The sequence below is a fragment of the Herpailurus yagouaroundi genome, unplaced genomic scaffold, assembly GCF_014898765.1.
Source record: "Herpailurus yagouaroundi ecotype Mexico unplaced genomic scaffold, PumYag 165, whole genome shotgun sequence".
NCBI classification, from domain to species: domain Eukaryota; kingdom Metazoa; phylum Chordata; class Mammalia; order Carnivora; family Felidae; genus Herpailurus; species Herpailurus yagouaroundi.
In genome coordinates this window covers 24,646,714-24,670,443 of record NW_024412406.1, presented here as the reverse complement: position 1 = coordinate 24,670,443, position 23,730 = coordinate 24,646,714, and the positions used below count along the sequence as shown (strand labels likewise).

Genomic DNA, 23,730 nt, shown 5'->3' with positions numbered 1-23,730 from the left:
AATAAAATAAAATAAAATAAAATAAAATAAAATAAAATAAAATAAAAATAGAACTATCCTATGATCCAGCAATTGCACTACTGAGTATTTATGCAAATAATATGAAAACACTTATTCCAAGGGATACATGCACCCCTATGTATACAATAGCCAAGATATGGAAGCAACCTAAGTATCAACTGATAGATGAATGGATACTGAAGATATAAATATGTGTGTGTATACACAGATATAACAGAATATTATTCAGCCATTAAAGAATGAAATCTTGCCATTTGCAACGACATGGATGGAGCTAGAGGGTATAAAGCTAAATGAAATAAGTCAGTCAGAGAAAGACGAATACCATATAATTTCACTCATATGTAAAATTCAAGAAACAAAACAAATGAGCAAAGGGGCAAAAAAAGAAAGAGAGAAACCAAAAAACAGACTCTTAACTACGTAGAACAAACAAATTGTTGCCAGAGGGGGAGGTGGATAGGAGGATGGGTAAAATAGGTGAAGGGGATTAAGAGTACACTTACCTTGATGAGCACTGAATATATATATTATACATATATAATATATATTATATTTTATATATTATATATAATATTATATATTTTATATATTATATATAATATAATATATTTTATATTTTATATATTATATATATTATATATTTTATATATTATATATATTATATATGTGTGCAATATATATTATATTTATACAATTTTTGAATCACTATATTGTACACCTGAAATGGATAAAACACTCTATGTTAATTACACTGGAATAATAAAAAAAAAAAAAAAGACATGATCACCAATTGACCCAAGAGCTAGACTGGGCACTTGGAAGTTCCTCACCTCCTCCCTGTGCTGGGAAACTGGGTAAACTTGCCTCTCCTACTTCCAGAGGCTGCTCCCAGGTCATGGCCTTGAGACAGTGATGTGGTGTTGGCAACACCTACATGGTATATATGACTGAAACCAGTTAAGGCCTCTTTATAAACTTTCAAGATTTGGATAGTGGGTGCTGGGATCCATTCATTCTGTTGCCCAGTACAAGTGCCATATGTAAGTTGCTTTTGCTTAGTGAAACCACCACCTACCATACCAACCTGGAGTGGCTTGTCTCTTTGTCTGGTCTCTCCCTGCCCTCTGCATATGGGGGCCAGTTTCACATTTCACCTGGGAAGTTCCTGGGAGGGTTATGAACCAACAGCTGTGTAGTATCTTGGTCACAATTTTAGCATTAGATGAAAGAGACTATTCACTCTTAGGACCAGTGCTTCAGAACCAGTGCAGGAAAACTCTTTAATACTCCCCTGTTCATAATTTGTGAATCACACTGAAATAGTCAGTGCTATTCTCTGAGATTTCCACTTCTTCAAAGCACACCATAGGATTGTCCTTCCCCAATTCCTTGAGTTGGGGATGGCCATATGATTTTCTTCGGCCAACCAAATATGCTTATTCGAAGAAATAATGGCCCTTTGGGAGCCTACACAATGCATATACTGGTGAGCTGAATGGTGTCCCATAATTCCCTCAAGCTAGCTTCACTCCTTTTCATTCTTTTTAATTTTTACTCCCCTGATTGGATGAATTCCACTGCCTTGTCTTGGAGTTCTTCACTCTTAAGAAAGAAGGAAATCCTGCCATTTGCAACAACACGGATGGAGCTTGGGGGCACTATGATAAGTAAAATAAGCTGGATATTACATGCTACCGCTTATATGTGGAATCTGAAAACAAAAGTCAATCTTACAGAAACAGAGAGTAGAAAACTGGCTGCCATAGGGATAATAAGAAGTTAAAAGGTACAAACTTTCAGCTACAAGATAAATAAGGTCTGAGGATCTAATGCATAACACAGTGACCACTGATAACACTCTATAATTAAAATTTGCTAAGAAAATAGCACTTAAATGTTCGTGCCGTGTGTGTGTGTGTGTGTGTGTGTGTGTGTGTGTGTGTAAATGTGAGGTAATGGGGGTGTCAATTAAGTCAGTGAGGGGAATCTGTTCATAATGTATACATATAACAAATCATTACAGTGCACACTTTAAATACCTTACAATTCAATTTGTCAGTTATACCTCAGTTTTCAAAAGAAAAAGAATTTGTGCCATGTCAGTGGAAGTAAGGGTAGAAAAGAGAAGACATGCTCAAGAGATATTTTGGGGGGTAACTTAAAAGATTTGGTAAACAATAAATGGTGTGGGTAAAGCAAAGAGGAATTAAAATGACTCTGATTTGTAGCTTTTGCTAAATGGTGATGTAATAAACGCGAAACTAATAAGGAAGGTTTATAGGAGAAAAAAAAAGAGTTTTTGGTTTGAGACACGATGTTTTTGAGACATCCAAATGAAAATTACGGTTGAAAAGATGATTGGAGATGCGGGTCTGGAGTAGAGGACAGAGCTAGGTATTACAAAAATAGATTTGGAAATCCTAAATGCAGTCAATCCTCTATTCACATTTCCATATTTGCAAATTCACCTACTCGATAAAATTTATTTGTGACCCCAAGTCAATATACATGGGGCTTTTGTGGTCATTGGCAGACATGAACACAGAAGCAAAATACTCGAATTACTCAAGGAGCATGTTCCCAGCTGAGGGCAAAGCCGGCAATCCTCTGCCTTCTTGTTTCAGATCTTCGCTGTATGCAAATATCCTTTGCAAGGTCTATTTAGTGTCACATTTTTTACATTTTTGTGCATTTGGTTGATGATTTTGTCATCGAAAAGGGCCCCAAGTGGAATGCGGTACTGCTATTCCGAAATCCAAGTTCATAAGTACAAGGCTGTAATGCACCTTGTAGGAAATGGAGGAAATGTGTTAGATAATCTTCGTTCAGGCATGAGTTATGGTGCTATTGGCTGTGAGTTCAGTGTTAATGAATCGACGATGTATATTAAATAAGATGTCTTTTAACAGGAACAGAAAACAAGGCTATATATCAATTGGTTGATGAAAATATAATCGGAAGCTTGGAGAACCCTAACCTTGTATTTCCTCTGGGAGCAATGGTTCAGTACTCACTAGTTCAATGTTCTTGGCAACGTTACAGGACATGACCACTGCAAATAATGAGGATTTTCTGTGTAGAATAGTCGGTACGAGACTGGGAGACATTGAATAGCGAAAGCATAAACAGCAAGAAAGTAAGAAGGCTAAAAACAGAATTCTAGGGAATGCCAGTATTTAGAGGGTGGACGGAAAGCAAAATGTTAGGGGAAGCTCAAAAGGAAAGGTCAGGTAGGTAAGCAGAGAGTGCCAAGAAGTATCCTGAGGAAATTTCATTAAGGGAGCAATCCCCAATGTCAAGAGCTGAAAAAAAAGCTCCCAGGAGACCCACAGATGGCATAAAGGAAACGCATGTCTTTAGACCTAATAGACCTGAATTTATTTATTTTTAAAAGGTGTTGATTTATTTACTTTGAGAGAGAGAGAGTGTGTGTGCATACACATGAGGAAGGGGCTAGAGAAAAAGGAAGAGAGAATCCCAAGCAGGCCTGGCACTATCAATGCAGAGCCCGACAATAGGGCTCGATCTCACGAACCCTGAGACCAAGACTTGAGCTGAAACCAAGAGTCAGATGCTTAACTGATTGAGTCACCCGGGGGCCCATAATAGACCTAAATTTAAAACTTGGTTCTGCTACCTAATAGCTGGGTGATACAAAAAAAGAAAAAAATTCAGCTTGTTTCCCTGGTCTTTAATTAATTCTGTAGAATGAAGACAAATCCTAACCCAGTAGATTGTTGTCGTTTACGTGAAATAATGAGCAACTAAAAATTCTCCATATTCTGTAAACACCAAAAAGTCAAGATTAACATGTTTTAAAGGGTCGTATACTACAATGACCTCGGATCTTGTTACATTCCAGCAGAAGTAAATTACACAAGTGTGCGTTTCACTTAGGTTGGGAAGTTCGCAGCAAGATGCAGTTTATTAGTCCGTGATGGATAGGACTGCATTTTATTGTCTTTCCTATCCATATATGATGATCTCTGTTGATATTTCTTGTTATTTCTTGCAGAGTTGCAGCTCTGTCTCTGGAGAGAGTCAAATCTCGGTTTGAGTTATGGATCCCTACCTCCGTCATTCACTCATCCACTTATTAAAGATTCATATTATGTTCCAAGCTCTACATCAAGGCACTGGAGATAAAGAAATGGCCTGTAGCCTCCAGGATCTTACCATCTAATGGAAGGAAAAACGAAGTATAACAAGGTATAAAATTACGTTTCTAGTTTAAGCACCCCAAGGAACAAGACATATTGTATGTTGAAGCAAGTGTGAGACAGAATCTCCTGGATTTTATATCATAGAATAAATGTCATGATTCTTGAACCCCCCCCCCAACCACTTTGAGAATATAAAATAAAAGATGGAGGGCAGTGAGGTATTTGTAATCATAACTCTTTGGAGAAGAATGGAAAGAAATATAGTTTTCATCACAAGCTAAAAGAGAGGGGACTTCCAAGTGACCATGTGAATGTCAGCTGATATTTTTATGGAAGTTAACAAGATTTGAGTGAAACAACACAAACGTATGGAGGAACTCAATGACATGACATGAGCAACTTCTTTTGTGAATCCTCTAATAAGCTAATAATTTACAAATACTGGAATAAAAGGTCTTTTCTTTCTTTGTTTTTTTTTTTTTTTTTTTTTTGATTTTCATACTATTAACAGCTATAGACACAGCATACTTTCAAATCTTAACTTCATTGCAGGGGCACCTGCATGGCTTAGTTAAGCATCAGACTTCGACACACGTCATGATCTCACAGTTTGTGGGTTCGAGCCCCACGTCGGGCTCTGCGCTGACAGCTCAGAACCTGGAACCTGCTTCGAATTCTCTGTCTCCCCCTCTCGCTGCCCCTTCCCCCGCTTGTGCTATCTCTCTCTCAAAAAAAAATAAATAAACATTTAAAAAATTAAAAAAACAAAGTCATACCCTTAACTGAGCCACCCAGGTGCCTCTCTCCACCACATTTTTAAATCTAGAGTGGACTGCAAACAAAACAATAAATCAAACCCTTCCTCACGGTATTTGCCAATTTCTGAGGTGTGATACTCCCATCATGGTAAATTTCAAGCCACCGCATGCTGTTGCTGAATGCATAGAGTTAGGAAGAGGGGTTCAGTAGCGTGCAGTTACATAGTATCTCCACCATATGGATACAAGAGATATAAATAGCCTCAACGGCATAGATAATAATAAAATGTATTCAGATAATTAGGCAATAATGATTTTTGAGTATTCATTACGTTGGTTTTTAACATGACTTCATTGTAAGTTTATGTAATTTACTTTTTAATAATGGTTATGTTCTACAACTGCTTGCAAAATTCCTGAAAATTTAACAATAGGCTCTCGCAAGCCAGCATAAGCCACTTCTTACACACCATTGACTTTAAGTACATTGAAAACATAGACCTCACTGTCCTGACTGTCACTCTCAAACTACTAAAATATGGATTTTCCTCTGTATGAAATTAGTAGTGACCTTTGGTACACCAATCTCCTCTTCCTTTAATCCAGCAGACACTTTCTGGTCCTAATCTTACTCGATTTTCCGTAGGAGATGACACTGTTGGTCTCTTCCTTGAAACCACCCTGTCACTAGTTTTTCCAGTCTCTCGCCTTCATCCTACCTGACTATTCCTTAGGTTTACTTTGAATACTCTCCTTTCTCCACTGCGTCCTTCAGTGTTGGTGTTTCCGTGTATTGTCAGTCCTCATAGCTTCTCGTGTTTCACATTGCCACGGGAAGCCTCACCTACTCTGCTCTCACTAGTCTGCAATCAACACCAAATCTGTCTGTCTCCACACCAATGTTCTCCCCTGGTCTCCTAGAGTCCACATCCACAGTTGCGATTGTTCCGTGATGTATTTTCACTGTATCGTTTCGCATGAATTTCAAATTCAAAATGTCCTTAACGGAATGGCTTCTTTCTGTCGAAGATTGTGTCTCCCTTTCTACTCAGTAATTTGCGGGTAGCACCATTTCTCAAACCACCTGACCAAAACCTGGAATGTCATTCTTTATTCTTCCTTCCATGTATTTCCCATGTAAACTCCAGCATCATTGGGTCTGACCCTAATATCTCTACCAACTGTTGCTTCTTTCTGTACTCACTGCCACGGAGGAAACTTCTAATTTCCTAACAATGCTTCATCCTACACCCTAATGCCTCTGTGATCTTTCGAATCACAAATCCTTTCGTGGCCCCCAGTTGCCTCAGATCGGTGGTTCTCAACCATGGTCGCAGAACAGAATTATCTGGAGAGATTTTTTCAACCAAGTTTATAAATGTATAATTTACGTATAATAAGGCATGCCTATTTTAAGTATGCAGTTCAGTGTGTTTTTTAACAAATGTATATACCTGCGTAATTACCACAGCAGTCAAAATATAAAACATTTCCATCATCTCAGACAGTTCTCATATGCCCTTTTCCAGACAACCTTCCCAGGGCTTATCTTCCCCAAAGGGACAACCCTAAGCAACCACCAGCTTTCTGCCCGTAAAGATTAGTTTCGCCTGTTCTAGAATTTCATATACATTAAATCACACAATATTTACTCTTTCACATCTGGCTTCTTTTACTCAAGATGTCTTTGAGATTCGTCCATGGCGTGTGAGTCCATACTTTCTCCCTTTTTACTGTTGAGTAGCATTCCACTGTATGAACTTATCAAAATGTTACCCATTCAGTTGCTGATGGGCATTTGGATTATTTCCAGTTCGGAGCTATTACGAATGCAGCTTCCATGGACATTTGGGTACAAATATTGTTGTAAACATGTTTTCATTCCTCTTGGGTCAATCTTAGGAGTGGAAATGCTAAGCCTTATGATAACTGAATATTCAGCTTTAGAAGAAATGATCTTGCAAAGGGGCTGTGCCATTCTCCATTCCTACCAGCACTGTGTGAGCGTTCCAGGCAGAAAGTCAGAGCAAACACAGCTCATCTTGCTTGTTTCTCTTCTCTGGGATATCACAGACCTGTACTGCCTGTTATTCAATATCTGAAAACAGTTATTTCATGTACAAGTTTTTTTTTTTTAATTTTTTTTCAACGTTTATTTATTTTTGGGACAGAGAGAGACAGCATGAACGGGCGAGGGGCAGAGAGAGAGGGAGACACAGAATTGGAAACAGGCTCCAGGCTCTGAGCCATCAGCCCAGAGCCCGACGCGGGGCTCGAACTCACGGACCGCGAGATCGTGACCTGGCTGAAGTCGGACGCTTAACCGACTGCGCCACCCAGGCGCCCCTCATGTACAAGTTTTTTAATTGTTGGGAGTGAGAGTGTAAGCGTAGGGCTAACTTGTAGCCTTAAGAGATAACAGCTTTGTTTTAACACTATAGGTTAAGAGATAACAGCCTTATCCTATCAATCAAGGGATGGATTAGCGCTTGATTGGGTTGGGGCAAGGGCCTGTTTGAACTGTTTCCACCTGGGAACTATGCCTTTGCTCTGTTCCCAGGTGATAATAAGACGATGTGGTCAGCTCTAAAAACTCGGTACCCCGGTTGTTTGAGACCACACTCTGGTCAAGAGTGTCGGTCCCGAACGATTGGTTTGCCTTGCCTCTCATTGCAATAAACTTTGTTGTGACTGTTACTGGTACCCATCGCATTCTGTTTCAGGAGTCGTGTGGATGCAACAAGAGCAAGTCTAGTGCCAGCTGCAAAGTCGTGGCCAGAAGCAAAGTCCACTTGGGAAGCAACTTAAAAAAATATGAGCTTGAGTCCCACCCCATATGAATTAAATTCGAGTTTCTGGGGTTAAGTGGGGAGGGAAGGGGGTTCTGATGTGAGCTCTAATGTGCAGCAACACTTGAGAATCACTGGCCGAGAGGTAAGGTTCAATCTCTTCACTAAGACAAGATCTTTCAGAACCTGTCTGTGCTAAGCCTACATCTTCAGTCTAGATCTGTACCCCACCCAACCCATTTCTATCTTTTGTCATTTCCCCTAAGCTTCAACCATGTAGTACTTTATCAACATGAACATGGCGTCTCAAACCAATGCCATTCCTTGTGATCCCTTTTGGTCCGTAGTCGATTGGAAGTACTTATCCTTTAAGATTCGGCCAAAATGTCCTTAGCGCTATGGAACATAACGAAGAGCCAGGGATTTCTAGAGCAGATGTTGTATGAAAAAAAGAATACTGGAACCGCCAATACCGGATTTGGTACCCGGACTGCCATTTACAACAGGGTGAATCCAGCCATTATTTACCGTCTGGTCTCCTCGGGTACAACACGATAATAACAGTAGGTAACGAACAGAGACAGACGGGATTACACACGGAGCGCACCTAGCAGGGTGCACAGGGCAGGTACCAGCAAAATACTCTCCTTCACGCCCCACATCCCACTCATACCATTCAATGCAAAGCTCTATTGCAAATCGCATTTTATTATCTGTTTACATCTCTCTTTTCCCCACTAGATTGTGAGTTTTAGAATGACTGGGGCCTACTATTTTCTACCTTTGCACCTCGGGGGCATAAAAGTGTCTGGAATAAGACACGAGGAGTTTAAACACATCTCAGATGAATGAAGAGGGTTTCGCAGTCTCCAGCTCTGCGTGCAAAGAACTTTCACTGTGTTCTTCATCCTCAACACCGATTCACGCACTGGGGGCGAGCGTACCACCACCCAGTCTTTGCTGGGGAAGATGGGCTAATTTGACCAAGACCAGAAAAGCAAGGTTGCGATTTTTAACAGACAATGCGTCCAGAGGACGTTTCCATTGTTGAGTTAACAGAACCCACACGTCTACGCCGCCCTGTAGGACGGCCTACACCACCACCAGGCGCGTGGCGGAGACAGCGCGCGGCTTACGTAGATACGTCCCTGCGGAAAAAAGTCTCGGAGCGTACTTCCTTTAAGGAAAAGAGGATTAAGGCCCGGGAGGGACGGCGCCGGAAAAGGGCGAGGCGCGCCCCACGCTCCGGGGAGGTGGGGGAGCGCAGGCACCGCCCCTCCCGCGGTTGCCGGGCAACCGGCCCGGAAGTCGCGGAACGCGCGTCGGCGCAGGCGCCTGTGAGCAGGTGCAAGATGGCGGAAGGCGGTGGCGCCGATCCGGGGGAACAGGAGAGGTCTTCTGGGCCGCGGCCCCCGAGCGCGCGGGATCTGCAGGTGCGGCGAGCGGCCGAGGGCGGGGCGCGGCGGCGGGAGCTGCGCGGCGGGGTGCGTTTCGGCGGCCGCCCCTGGCCGCGGCCGAGCCCTCGCCAGACCCCGCATGGGGACCGAATTGTAACTCCCGCGATGCAGGTCTCCCCAGGGCGGTGCAGCGGACAGTGGTGTTCGTGGAAACAGGTGCCCGAGCCCAACGCTCTGGTGCCCGCGCCTCTTTCCCCTCCACCCGATTTGCAATTTAAGAAGCAACCGTACCTTTAAAATGGCATTGTGTGTGGGGTGGCTCACTGGTTGGTGCCGCCTTCGGGAGACTTCTTGTAGAAGAAAGCTTTCCGGTGGCCGCGGGCAATCAGCGGTCACTTTATAAGTAACGATACGTGCCGGCTTGATCTTTCTTGTCTCGGAGGCTGTTTTCTGTCTGGATTACTTGTGTATAAAAATGATTGCTTTTAATCAGGGAGCCTTTCCCTTTTAGAAGGGGAGCTAAGGTATTTCATCCTAAGGCTGTGCATCCTCGTTGTAGAAACTGTAGTGCGTGAAACATTGCACATAAGAAACGGCGGCTTAAAACTTCATGATGACATTAGTTAGCTAAATAAGAATGGGGCAAATCTCGCTTTCTCAGATACTTAACCCTACTGTCCTCATTTAAGCTTTTTCCCCCCTGTCTCATAAGACCGTTGATACAAATTCAACAAGTAAACAATCATAATAAGCTGTGTAATTAGAAGTAAATGACACAGAATCTGCATGCGTTGGTAGAGAAGTTCTGATGCAGTTACACCTTCAGTTCTGCTTCTTTGAACAAGTATTGAACCACCTGCCATGCATCGTTCCGCTAAACCCCCCAGAATGAAGAGACGAGTAGGACATCAAATCCACAGTTGGTACTGGCCACTCTTGAAGGGGATAGAAGGGGAAAAGGCATTTCTGTCTATTTGTTGCAGAAATAATATATGAATATGTTGAACACAGCATTTTAAGGCGGAGTATGATTGAATGCCAAGTTAAGCAGGACATAAAATGAAGAATTTGGAGAATGGAGAGCTCAGTGTCAGGTTAGAAGACAAACTGAATGGGGAATAGTCCCAGTGCTCGTAAATTAATTCAGTGGTAGTTACCATATACTTCTTCTTCTCTGTTGTAGACTACCGTCCTTAAGAAGCAACATGGGATGGTGGGGGAAACCGGTCCTGCCACTTAGTAGACTTGTGAATGTCAGAAATGTCTTAATCCCTCTGATGATCCTCAGTGTCTTTATTTGTAATCTAGGGGTGATGTAGGTGGTGTCAGGAATGAAATGTCTATAAAGTGCCCATGTACCCCCATAGTATCTTGGGCTCTCTACTTGCTTGGTAAATATTTGGTTCCTTTTTCTTTAAAGGAGGAGAATACTATACCTTTAACTGGTTAGTCCATTCTAATACTATTAAAGTGAAAACCCTGTAACTTAATATCCTGTCTCTAACTTCAATCCATTTCTTCTTTTCATGTGAAAAATGAGAAAAGTTTGGTTCATGATTGCCTGATACTTGTCAGATTTACAGACCTAAGGCAGGGGATTTGCTATGATTAATGGTTACAGATGTTTTGGTGAATGTCACTAATTGGAGAATGCCGACCTCTTCACCATCAGTTAGAGGATAGGGATTTTTTGTTCTTATCTACTTTCTGGTAGGTCGGTAGGTGGATAACTAATATCTTATGAACGTGATTTGGATATTAAATACATTAAGTATTGATAATGTTTCCTTTAGAATTTAATAAGCATCTGAAGAACTTGTGAATAAACCTGAAAACAACCAAAGTGATGATGTACGAAGAAATAGAGTAGGTTTAAAAGAATGATGTTCTTCTCCCCAATGAGTTTCTTTAATATCAGTTATTGTTTTATCGTCTCGTTATTGTCTAATCTAGCTCTGCTTTTTTAAGTGTACTTTTCAGCAGATACTTCTTTCTGGAAAGTTCGTTCTAAGAGTCACAATATTGTCGAGGAAAGGAGTAATGTATTACTAATTGGAACACGCAAAAGACACCCCTAAGTATGTATATGTTAGCTGCCAGGCCGTGTAGGGTTTGTTGGCATGTAAGTCAGAAGAGATTTCCTCATTTAACACAGGAGGAAACATGGACGGCTGTCCCCCAGAAAGCCTCCCGGCCCTGTGAGCCTCTGACTTACAAACCGCAAAAATCTCCTTTGTATAACAAACCAAGAGCAGATCTTAGCTCCCTTCCTGTACCCCCAAAGTGGGAAACATTCAGTGGGAAGGCTTAGGATGGGGTTGTGAGTGACAATACTAACCCTAAAAACCTCAGTGTTCGTAAGTTTCCGAACATTTTCAGAGACTTTTCTCTCTTCTGGTTCCCCTCAATCAATCCGCACGCACATGGGTTTAACACTTGGTTAACATATTTAATTGTATACTTCTGTCCCAGTTTTCCTCCAGAATCGTATCAAAAGAGAAAAGGTTTCTGTTCTCAGTGCTGTGTTTCCCTATAGATTGGAGTTGGGGGTGATTAGAGATGACTTCAGTACTTGGGAGAGTTAGGACGGGTTGGGGGAGATAGTGGAGTTCTGTAAGTGGGCAAAAGAATAAGAATGTCTGATCCTGTGTTACCGTTGCCACACGTATCCTAATCCTGATGGCTATCAGTATTCCATATCATTGGTTCTCAATTTAGTGCGTGTCCGAATCATCTAGAAGGCTTGATACAGCACAGATTGCAGGCTCCTCCCCCCACCCCAAGGGTTTTTCACTCACTGGGTCAGGGTGGGGCCGGAGTATGTGCATTTTCAAAGCTTCCCCGGTAATGGTGATGTTGTTCTTCTGTAGAAAAACCATACCTTCTGGCACTTGTCACTCTAAGACTGAGAATCCCAGGAGTTTTCATCTTTTGCTGTCTGCTTGATTATTCTCATTCTCAGTTACTTTTCCTTCAGGTTTCGCTTCATGCTCTTCACATTTTAAATTCTAGAGAAAAGATGATCAGTGCTTATGTGCTTTATTCCCTCTGTGCAATTGAAATAGCTTCATAATCTCATTGTTTAGCCCGTGGAACTTTCCGTCCTGATGATTCACATGCTTCATTACTTCATAATGCACACGTTCTCATCTCTTTATTTGACGGATATTGTGTTGTTGTTCTGTTGGTTCTGACCAGTACTTTAGTTTATTTTGATCTGTTTAAGTAATCATTTCCTTTTCTGGTGTGGTGTCTTTTGTTATGTCAACTAATATAAATTAAATTTCTTTGTAACGTTTACGAATGAACTTACACCATATGATGCTGCAGGGACATCATGAATCCCAGCATTCATTCCCTCTAATTATCATTTTTGGTTACTTTTTTCCCAAAAGATTTCCAGAGATGATCATGCCTATTTGGGGTACATTAAGGGAAATTTTTGAATTGTTCAAGTTGTCAGAAGTGGCAACAAAATAACTTAATGCTGAAATTTTATGAATAACTTTCTAAAATTCCGATTTCAAGAACTATGTTGGATTTTTCTTTCCATTTTGAAGGCACCCAGCCATGTATCTATAACGCATTATTTGGTAATACTGCTTTCTAAAAGTTATATAAACCATATGTACAATTTATTATCTTATATTTTTAAAAGTTCATTTGCGTAAACTTGATGAAATTCAGATGTCTGTTAAAGTTTTAAATAGAATAATTTTGAAATTATTTTATGTGCTTGGATTTTGAAAACTTAAACAGCTAAATGAAATAATTTTTATCAGAGCAGACTGACATGAGTGTAAAACATCTTCAAGTATTTTTCTTTAATTATAGGAAAATTATACACCCAACTTTGAAAATATTATCAAATGCAGTTTTTGAAACAGGTGAATAGTTAATTGAAAACAATTAAGCAGTTATTGTAACTTTAATTTATTCTAGTATATGTGGCATTTTGATTAGTTTTATCAAGTGAGAGATACTTTGGTTTTATTTTGGAAGGAGGTCCTCTGAAGCAGCAGCCTTTATTTTTCATTACAACTTTTACAACTCAGGGGCAGCTGGGTGGCTCACTCAGTTAAGCGACCCACTCTTGATTTCAGCTCAGGTCATGATCTCACGGTTCCTGGGATCAAGCCCCAGATGGGGCTCTGCACTGACAGTGCAAAGCCTGCTTGGGATTCCCTCTTTCTCTCTCTTTCTCTCTCTTTTTCTGTCCCTCCCTTGATCACTCTCTCTCTCTCTCTCTCTCTGTGTCTCTCTCTCAAAAATAAATAAATAAACTTAAAAAAAATTTATGACTCAATCACAAGTTATTCTACTCTTCATTTCTACTTGTCTGTAAGAGTTCATTCCTAGGGTTATACTTCATAACAAATGTGTTGTTTTATAGTTGGCCTTGGCGGAATTATATGAAGATGAAGTGAAATGCAAATCTTCCAAATCTGATAGACCTAACGCTGCAGTCTTTAAAAGCCCACGAACACCACCTCAGAGGTAAGTTTTGTTTTGTTTTTGTCTTGTTTTGGTTTTAAACATTGCATGTCTTTTTAGTTCACCAATCCTCTTATTTTAAATGGCCTTGGGAATTTTTTCTAAAACTATAATTTCTAAAATACATATTATTTAGGTAGTATTCCTAGAACAATAATAGAAGACTAAAACATACTTATGGAAAAATGGTCTTAAAGTCCTGATACTTTGGTAGACATCATAAAGAAATACACACTGAATAGTATTTTTGTTGGACACTGTGGTCCTTTTTGAGTCATAGGACACACTGAGGATATGACAAAAGCTATAGCCCATCTCCCCACAAAATAGCACTTACGCACAATTTTATTAATTGTTTTTAAGGATTTGTGTTTCTGAAAACCCACTCATGGAGTCCCTATATGCCTTCTATCCTCCATTTAAGAACCTAGAACTTCAGGAACCTGTCTGTGCTTTCACGGATGATGACCCATCAAATAAGTGATCTCTTAGACAGTGTTTGCTATTGTTAAACCCCTGAACTAGAAGGAGAACCACTAGATTTAAGAGATGAGAGCCAGGTACACTTCATTACCATGAGTTTTCCTGTTTCTAGCAATGTTTTCATTAATGTCATTTTAATACTGCGAATTTCATCACTGTGGAGAAACTTGGAATTTTTCCATTATATCTCATTCACAGAAGGTCTGTCATTTTACCAGAAATTTAAGACTTCACTAGAAATTATCCTTTCTTTTTTGTTTGTCACTACTCCACATCCTTTTTTCTGTAGGGGAGATAAAAATGATGTACCTTTTTTGGACATGAATGAGAAGAAAGAAAATTTGTCCCCAAACTTTTTATTTTATGAATTTTCAAACCCATAGGTAATCACAAGATTAGTACAATGAATGTATGCTGTATATGCTTTCCCTATATTCCCCGGTTGTTAACATGTTACAGCATTACATCTGTAAAAACACTCTGTTACTCAACTACTTGGAAGCAAATTGCAGCCATCATAACGTTTCATTAGATACTTCAATAGACTGTCCACTAAGAAGAGGCACATACACCTTTATCACCTGGTAACGTATCACAGCTGAGAACATGAACAGTAATTTCCTGAAATCCTGTAATGTCTAGTCCATAAATATCTGTTCAAGCCTTTTTTGGAAATAGGATCTAACCAATGGCCATGCCATCCACTTGATTGTGCTGGTTTTGAATCTGAATCCAGAGCATTCTCCTCCTCATCTGTTCGTTGTTTGCTCTTAGCCCAGCTGTATAATCCAAAATTCATTACATTGACATTCAAGGTCATTGTTTCTTCACCATTAGATTCTTGTTAAACATATTTGTCAAGGAAACTAGTAAGTGATACTGTCTGCCCTGTATTATATCACATCAGGAGCCATATGTAATTTCAGATTTTCTCACTATTGGTGATATGTTCACTTGATAAAGGGGCAGATCACCACATCATTCCGTTGTAAGACACGGTTTTTCTTTTGTACATCGGCAGCTTGGTATCTTGGCACTGTTTGAATATCCTGTCCTTTTCATTTTTTTTTTTTTTCAACGTTTATTTATTTTTGGGACAGAGAGAGACAGAGCATGAATGGGGGAGGGGCAGAGAGAGAGGGAGACACAGAATCGGAAACAGGCTCCAGGCTCCGAGCCATCAGCCCAGAGCCTGACGCGGGGCTCGAACTCACAGACCGCGAGATCGTGACCTGGCTGAAGTTGGACGCCCAACCGACTGCACCACCCAGGCGCCCCTGTCCTTTTCATTTTTGACATGTATATGTGTATGTACATATATATGTAAAATATATATACAATATATTTTAACTTCTTGACTTACACATTCTCCAAAGTTTTGAAAATACTTAAAATATTTATGTACCAAAGTTTTATTCTTTAACTGTTTGACCGTTGTTTCGCCAACTTGAGCGTATTTTGAACAACTTAATTTGTTTACGATATAACAAAATAGTTGACTACTTATAATAAGGTTAGTGTATTAATGTTTTCCTTGCTATTCAAATATAATCATTAAGTTTTTTTTTTTTTTAAACACTTATTTTTGAGAGACAGAGCATGAGCAGGGGAGGGGCAGAGAGAGAGGGAGACACAGAATCTGAAGCAGGCTCCAGGCTCTGAGCTGTTAGCACAGAGCCCAACACGGGGCTTGAACTCACGGACCCTGAGATCATGACCTGAGCGGAAGTCAGATGCTTAACCGACTAAGCCACCCGGGCGCCCCAAGATTTTTTTTTTCATGTTTGTTTATTTTTGAGAGAGCACAAGCAGGTTAGGGGCTGAGAGTGGGAGGCAGTGGTTCCAAACAGGCTCCAGGCTGGACAGCAGGAGCCTGATGTGGGGCTCGAACTGTGAGATCATGACCTGAGTGGAAGTCAGATGCAAAACCAGTTGAGCTGCCCAGGCACCTGAATCTTTAACATATTTTAATGAATGGTTTTTTTTCTCTTTTATTTTGTCCTGTCTGAAACAGTGTTGCCATTAATAGTTGCAATTTGGTAATGCCATTTTGAAGAACTTGGTGCCTCAGATTTGATCTCTGGAAATATTTACATACCCAAAAGGAGAAGCTGCCCTAAAAGATATTGACTGAGGCTTAAGCTGTGTTTAATCTGCTTAGAATACAATGAAGCAAGTTATCGGCGGATCTTTTTTTTTTTTAACTCAGTATGCTATTTCCTAATACTAAGTATATAATTCTTTTGATTCCATCCTCCACATTGACATATACTCAGTTTCATTGCATTTCTGCTGCTTTATTTGGTACAGAAGACCTGCTTATTTTCATGGTTCACTTTCTTGGGCAGAATTGCATATCAAATTATTTCTCTGCTCATTGTCATTTTTAAATCCAGTATATTTTCACTGTCTGGAACTCTGCACATAATGTGGTCTATGTTTGTAATTTAGGAGAGGAGGGATAGAATCTACAGAACTCAGAAGATAGCCTGACAGCAGCTTTAACATATTCGTCTGCAAAAGTTGACATCTAACAGAACCTAAAAACAATGTGCCTCCTTGTTCACACTGGACGACTATGAAATTGGAGTTATTCAAAAATTTGAGAACTTAAAAAAAAAAAGTTCTTTTGAGTCATCAGGCAGTAGTTTTATTTTGAGAATTAAATGGGATAAGTGTTTAAGATGACTAGCACAGTGTTGGAACCTAGCTGGACCTTAAAAGATTATTAAGATACAGGTACCACAAAAGACAAGGGACAGGGTTCCTAAACAAATGGGCACAGAGGAGAAAATGGTAAGTATGATGAGAGGGATCCGAGTAGGAGCTAGCAGAACTTTAGTAGACCAGCTGCAGATAAGGTTGGCTAGATAGAGTGCTTCCTGGCCGTGTGACCTACGCATTCACACAGAGCCCCATGCTGCGAAAGGCCCCGTGCTGGGGTTAGTGTTGTGCCGTTACTATATTGAAATTCCTAACAAATTTTGAGCAGAGAGACTCCTTTTCGTTTGGCACTGAGCCCCGCAAATTACATAGCCAGTCCTGGATAGAGCCACGTTATGGGCAGACAGCCTTGAATGCCAAAGGGGCTTGTACTTGTGTAGAAGGCAATGGAAAGCCAGCATATGTTTTTTAATGTAAATTTTATGCTAAAAACCGCAACACAGTGAGAAAAGCTTTGTTTCTAGAGACAGATACACCTCAGTTCTAATTTTTTTTCCTCTCTGTTTTAATAAGGTTTTGCCAATGGACAAGTTTTTGAAACTCCCTAAGCTTTAGTTTTCTCTGTAAATCAGAGATAATACCACTGTTATGAGGATTAAATGAGCACATAGTTACTCCTTGATAAGTGTTAGCTATTGTTATATATTTTAGAAAAATAGGACTGGCGATACAGTGTAAAATTAATAGTAATGGGGAGAACAAGATAAGGAGAGAAATTAAGAAGAAAACAGTGACGGTAATCTAAGAAATGTGGCAATAAAAATTTGGACTCAAGTGGCGTCAGTGGAATGGAGGAGAAAGAGTAAAATCAGTGTGGGATACTTCCAAAGAATTTACTGTAGAAACATGGTAACGTGGGATATAGGGAGCAACTGAGTAGGAAAGAGACCTACAGGCTATACAGGAAAAAAATGTGACTGTTCATGAGAAGATTTGTGTGGGGAATACAGGTTTAGTTTTGGAGAGATGAATTCGATTCAGTAGGTGCTTTTAAGTTCAGCCCTGGACCCCGTAAGTCACAGGAGGCTAAAAACATACTTGAGAATCGCCTGTAGAAGAGGTCGTTACCTAGGGAAGTGCACAAATGTTTTGATGATCCGAGGAGTTCACGTTTGAGGACAAGAGTCAAGGATATAGGCGTACTTAATTATGAAAGAGGAGAAACGGATGGATTGTGATCTAAATATAAAAGGAAATATAAATAGGAAAATAACATATAATAAGAAAAATAAAATAAGACTTCTAGAAGAAAGTGGAATATCTCCACGATCTTCAGGTAGGCAAAGGTTTCTTAAACTGGAAAGAAAATCATTAACCATAAAGGAACTAGTAAATCCTTTCCCATTTCACATTTTTCCCGTAAGGTCTTTGTAACCAGGACTGAGATAAAAAGGAAATACATAGTTGTGCTTTCCAGAATAGAGACATGGGAAGGAGCTACAACAGGAAATAGCTGCAACAGGCAGCTTTTCTTTTTGTTTTCCTTTCCTCCTTCCTCTTCCTTTCCTTGCGCACAGCTGCCTTAAATCCTCTGCTACCCCACCGTGTACCACCACTCGCCTTAAGAGCCAGCTGTGGCACTGTTCGGCCTCGCCTGATCTACCCGGCCCGCTGAGGATAAGCTTGGCCCCTGAGGCTTCCATTGTCTGCTGCTCTGGGCAGACTCACCTCTGTGCTTGCCTAGTGCCCTAGCAGGATGGGGTCCAGCCCACCGCACCCCTGTCCTCAGCAATCACAAGCTGGTCTTGTGTTCGCAGGGTTCTGATGGTGCCCACCTGTTCTCCAGGTGGATTTTTCCTTCGCTTACAGTGAATTAAGAGCCATTCTGCCATTCTGTCTTTTCTGTCCCGTTTTCCATATACTAATTTTGCAGAAAGTCTTCTAGAAAGGCTATTCTCAGCCTGCAGTATTGATGTAATTTCCCCTCTTTGTTTTGTGAGTCAGTTCAGGACAGATTTAGAACTGAACATATGAGGTTTGTTATCTTATTCTGGTTGTCTCCATGTTGATATTTTGCTGGTTATATTTTCTGATACTCTTGACTGAAAAAAAAAAATCTTGAAAGATAAAATAGATAAAATCTTATGTAAAACATGATGTGAATTTTATGTTCCCTAGGACCATTATGAAGTTGGAGTCAGACTAGAAATTAGTCACTATGTAGCTGATACACTGGAAAAATTGTGGTCTACATTATGTACCTTTGATACAGGGAATTATAATTTTTGAATCCAAAAGTCTCTGAGGAATAAATTCCCTGTGTGGGAGTAGGTTCCTTCACTAAGTAGGTCCCTACTGAATGTGGATTCATCAGGGGAAGAGACTTCATTCTGATTGTCAGCGCTGTTTTGCCCACCACACCAAGAGTGCCCACGTTGTGCGAGAGATGCGTTTGCTAAGCACTTACAGAAAGGGGATGGGAGAATTGAGAAGCCAGTTCTCGTGTGGGATGTGAATTTGACTGCCATACTCCCCACAAACCCCATCAGGAGAAAGTGTATGAACCATTTACTATTTCATTCCTTAATCCCATTTTTAAAATTAAGAATTTCCACAGAAGTCATAGAAATGGTTCTTCTTAAACAAAGATCATGTCCTAAGACTGTAGCTTTTTACTTCAAAGGAGTTTATGTTTGTATTCTGAGTTTTTCTTCATGAACTTTAATGTCGAAAGGTTCTATTCAAGTGAACGTGAATACAGTGGATTACATATAGTTCAACCTTCACCTGGGAAGATTGTGAGTGAACTTTTCAAAGAGGCAAGAGAACATGGGGCTGTCCCTCTGAATGAAGCCACAAGAGCTTCAGGTGATAACAAATCTAAGGTAAGTGCTGAATTTAAAACTGAAATACAGGGGCGCCTGGGTGGCGCAGTCGGTTAAGCGTCCGACTTCAGCCAGGTCACGATCTTGCGGTCCGTGAGTTCGAGCCCCGCGTTGGGCTCTGGGCTGATGGCTCGGAGCCTGGAGCCTGTTTCCGATGCTGTGTCTCCCTCTCTCTCTGCCCCTCCTCCGTTCATGCTCTGTCTCTCTCTGTCCCAAAAATAAATAAAAAACGTTGAAAAAAAAATTAAAAAAAAACAACAAAAAACTGAAATACACTGTTTATATATTTGATCTCGTCTATAGGTTTTTATCTTATTTGGAAGCATTGTTTTCTGACTACATGTTTCTGTTTTAAACATTTGCTCTATTTTTATAAGATTATAATCCATTAATGATTGAAAGTCGCAGCAAGTTTTTACGTTTCTGTGAAACTTGCCTGTTTACCCTTCCTTAAAAAATAATTATAGATTCACATGAATATGCGAAAAGCACACAGAGAGGTTCTACGTGCCTTTCACCCAGTTTCCTCCGCTGGTTATATCTTACATAATTGTCGTACAGAATCAAAGCCAAGATCTGACGCTGGTACCATGTACATATATAGTTCTGTGTCGTTTTCTCACATGTAGATTTGTGTAACTGTCAGCCCCGTCAAGGTACCGCTCTGCCATCACGAGGATCTCCCTCATGGCGGACACCGCTGTGGTCACACCCTCTTCCCATCCCTAACCTCTTGCCACCTAACCCTGTTCTCCATCTCCGTAACGTCGTAACGCTGAGAACGTCATACAAGTGGGATGATACAGTAATAGTATGTGACCTTTCGGGATTAGCTTTTCTTCACTCCGCTCCATGCCCTGGAGATCATCGGAGTTACTGAGCGTCTCAGTACCTGGTTCTCCTTAGTCCAGAGTAGCACTTCATGGTATCGATGTGCCACAGTTGGTCGAACCTTTTGCTTTACTGAGGGACGTTTGAGGTGTTTCCAGTTTGGGACGATTACAGATAAAGCTGCTGTGAGCAGTCGTGTCCACATTCTCGTGTGGATGTCAGTTTTCCTTTCTGTGGGATAAATGCCCAGGAGTCCAGTTGCTGGGTCATAAGGTAAGCGTATGTTTAGTTTCTTAGAAACTGCCGAACTCTTCACAGTGAACGGCAGAGCCAGTTTGTCCATTCTCGCCAGCGTTTGGTATTGTCGCGATTTCAAATTTTAGCCATTGTGGTAAGTGTGTGGTTGTAACTCATTGTGGTTTTCGTTGGCACTTTCCTAACGGCCAGTGATGTCATTTTGCATTTTCCTGGTGGCTAGTGGTGTGCAACATCTTTTCATGTGTTTATTTGCCATTATCTTTCCTCTCCCCCACTGCAAAATGACTTTGGCCTCTTTTCAAATTGGTTTGTTACTGTTGAGTTTTGGAAGTTCTTTAGAGATTTCAATAGGTATGAGTCCTTTGTCAAATATATGCATTCAAATATACATATATATTTATATATTTACATACATATGTATATGTATTTACATATGCATTTATACTTATGCGTACTTACATACATTTATAAATCTATATCATATATATATATCCGTACATGTGTGTGTATATGTATATGTGTGCATATATATGTATTTGAAGAAAGACTAAGAGAGCGCAAGCTGGGCGGGGCAGAAGAGAGAGTGAAAATCCCAGGCAGGCTCCTTGCTGCCAGCACAGAGCCCCGTGCGGTGCTCAAAGTCATGCCACCCTGAGATCATGTCCTGAACTGAGATCGAGTTGGACACCTAACTGTCTGAGCCACCCAGGTGCCCCTGGATCGCAGATATTTTCTTCCAGATGGTAGTCGGGTCTTTTCATCCTCTTATCAGGGCTTATCACGGAACAGAAGTTTTTAGTTTTGACGAAGTCCGATGTATCTTTTTCTTTTTATGGATTATTTAGTCTGTAGAAAAGAACGGAATGTGATCATTAAAAGCGTATTTATGATATGGAAAGTGATTAAAAGGAATGGTATTTTTACTTCATAAGCCTTCCTCCCTGAAAAATAGAAGACCTTGTGATCAGTGTAATAAAACAAAAAGTACAATCATAGTTGACTGCAACAGTTAAATAAAAGCAGCTTATAAAATAAATATGCAGCCTATCTTCAGAGTAATTTATACCCATTTATAAAATTCTTCCTTAACTCTGTGAAACTGTTATTTACTTTGTGAAATATGATTTAAACATAATTTTTATGATAAAACATAAAATATTAATGGTGGCTTTTTAAAATCTGTTTATACTTGAAATTAGATATTTCAGTGTGTAAATACATTAAAAAAAATTTTTTTAATGTTTATTATTTGAGAAAGAGACAGAGAGCAAGCAGGGGAGGGGCAGAGAGAGAGGGAGACACAGAATCCAAAACAGGCTCCAGGCTCTGAGCTGCCGGCACAGAGCCCGACACGGGGCTCGAACTCACGGACCGCGAGATCGTGACCTGAGCCGAAGTCGGCCGCCAACCGACTGAGCCACCCAGGCGCCCCTGTAAATGCATTTTTAAATTTAAGATTGGTCTAAATTATTTCAACTCAAGTCACTAATGTTTTTAGGGAAGAAACATAGTATCTTACTTGAGTATACTTCTCTGTAACATAAGAGCTTCATTTAAATAAAAAGTTTTCCTCGAAAGTGCAAACCAGTTGGGCTAATTATAACTGATCTAGTTTTAAAATATATATCATACATTATCATAACGTTTTTCACTATAAACCTTAGTGAATTTTTCGCTCATTTGCGGTGTATTTTAGTCATTTACAGGTGGAGGATATAGATTGGGCAATTCCTTTTGTAAGCGGTCTGAATACATCTATGGAGAAAACCAACTGCAAGATGTAGGTATAGTAGCCAAAATGAAAAATTGTAGACATTTGCCTCTAGTTACTGCTGTTTTAAATTTAAAAATTGATAATATAATCTCTTTTCTGTTATTTTTTGAAACATGGATTTTAAAAGGATCAATGTGTAAGCTTTTAGTCTCACATTTTATATTTTGTATCTCCCTTATGCCTTGTACTTAGATTGTAAATATTTTCTATATGTTGAAAGAATGTATGATTCACTATCAAAATGAGCTTTACGTACATACGATAATAATTACCCTTAGTGGTAGACTGTCAGAATATAGAAATAGCTGAGTTGTAAACAGTCATTCTTTGTTTATGCCTTTTAAAATTTGGAGTTACAATTTCATTTAAACATGTATAGTTTAGCCTTGGAGAGTCATTGGAAATTCTCTCTTGCCCCTTGACATAACTGGTTAAGCCCTATAGCAGACAGGAGTGTGGGTACAGATGAATGAGAAGGGTGGGTGTGGAGTGACAGCTGTATGCTCTCAATCCTTTCATTTTCTCAGTGACCCAGAATAATTGTACTTCAAGGCCAGGGTCTAGCTGTGGGACCTCTGGTATTTCAGCCATTGTTGATTTGTTAAGCTACATACAAATCTGCCTGGCAAACACATGCTTTCATTTATGTCTTTATTTTAACTGTGAATAAAAAATAATAACTCCCATGTTTTAAATAAAGTGGGTGGCTTAATATGTTGTGAAATATCACATTGGAAGCTTAAGATTGTTCAGTAAGATGGATTCTTATATGCCTTTGTCTTTTTTCCTATGCCCAAAAGGTTCAGATTTTGCTTAAACTGTGGAGCAATGGTTTCAGTTTAGATGATGGAGAACTGAGACCTTATCACGACCCACCAAATGCTCAATTTCTGGAGTCTGTTAAAAAAGGGTAAGATGTATGTGTTCTGTTTGTCACTTAGGGTGGGACTTTTTCACCATGCTGGGATGTATTATGTAAGTGGTTGCTGAGGGAAGGGTATCTTTAAATATCTAAAGGGTATATTGCTATCTGTAAGTCTCTGGTTCTTAACTTGCTGGGGAGGGACAGTAGACATTGGCCCCTTCCAAAATCTGATCAACCTGAAATTCAGCAACTTATATTAACATTTTTAAGGTGGCTTTACTGCTGGCAGAAGATTTCAAAAGGTTAGTTGGGGTAGTGGTTCGTGAAAGTAAACCATCTATACGA

The 23,730-nt window shown here is 40.0% G+C and overlaps 1 protein-coding gene across 3 annotated transcripts in view; it reads left to right on the top strand.

Annotated features, from left to right (window-relative positions):
* Positions 1 to 9,047: 9,047 nt before the first annotated feature.
* Positions 9,048 to 23,730, top strand: part of UBXN2B (UBX domain protein 2B) — a 28,472-nt gene continuing 13,789 nt past the window's right edge. For 2 of the 3 annotated variants that reach the window (XM_040487745.1, XM_040487743.1), the window contains exons 1-5: positions 12,614 to 12,724; positions 13,525 to 13,628; positions 19,507 to 19,657; positions 22,443 to 22,526; positions 23,321 to 23,430. In XM_040487745.1, the coding sequence (XP_040343679.1) occupies positions 12,629 to 12,724; positions 13,525 to 13,628; positions 19,507 to 19,657; positions 22,443 to 22,526; positions 23,321 to 23,430 (545 nt within the window). In that variant the 5' untranslated portion in view covers positions 12,614 to 12,628. Of the gene's footprint in view, positions 9,168 to 12,613; positions 12,725 to 13,524; positions 13,629 to 19,506; positions 19,658 to 22,442; positions 22,527 to 23,320; positions 23,431 to 23,730 lie in introns of those variants that run through there. The other variant, XM_040487744.1, reaches the window with a different exon arrangement.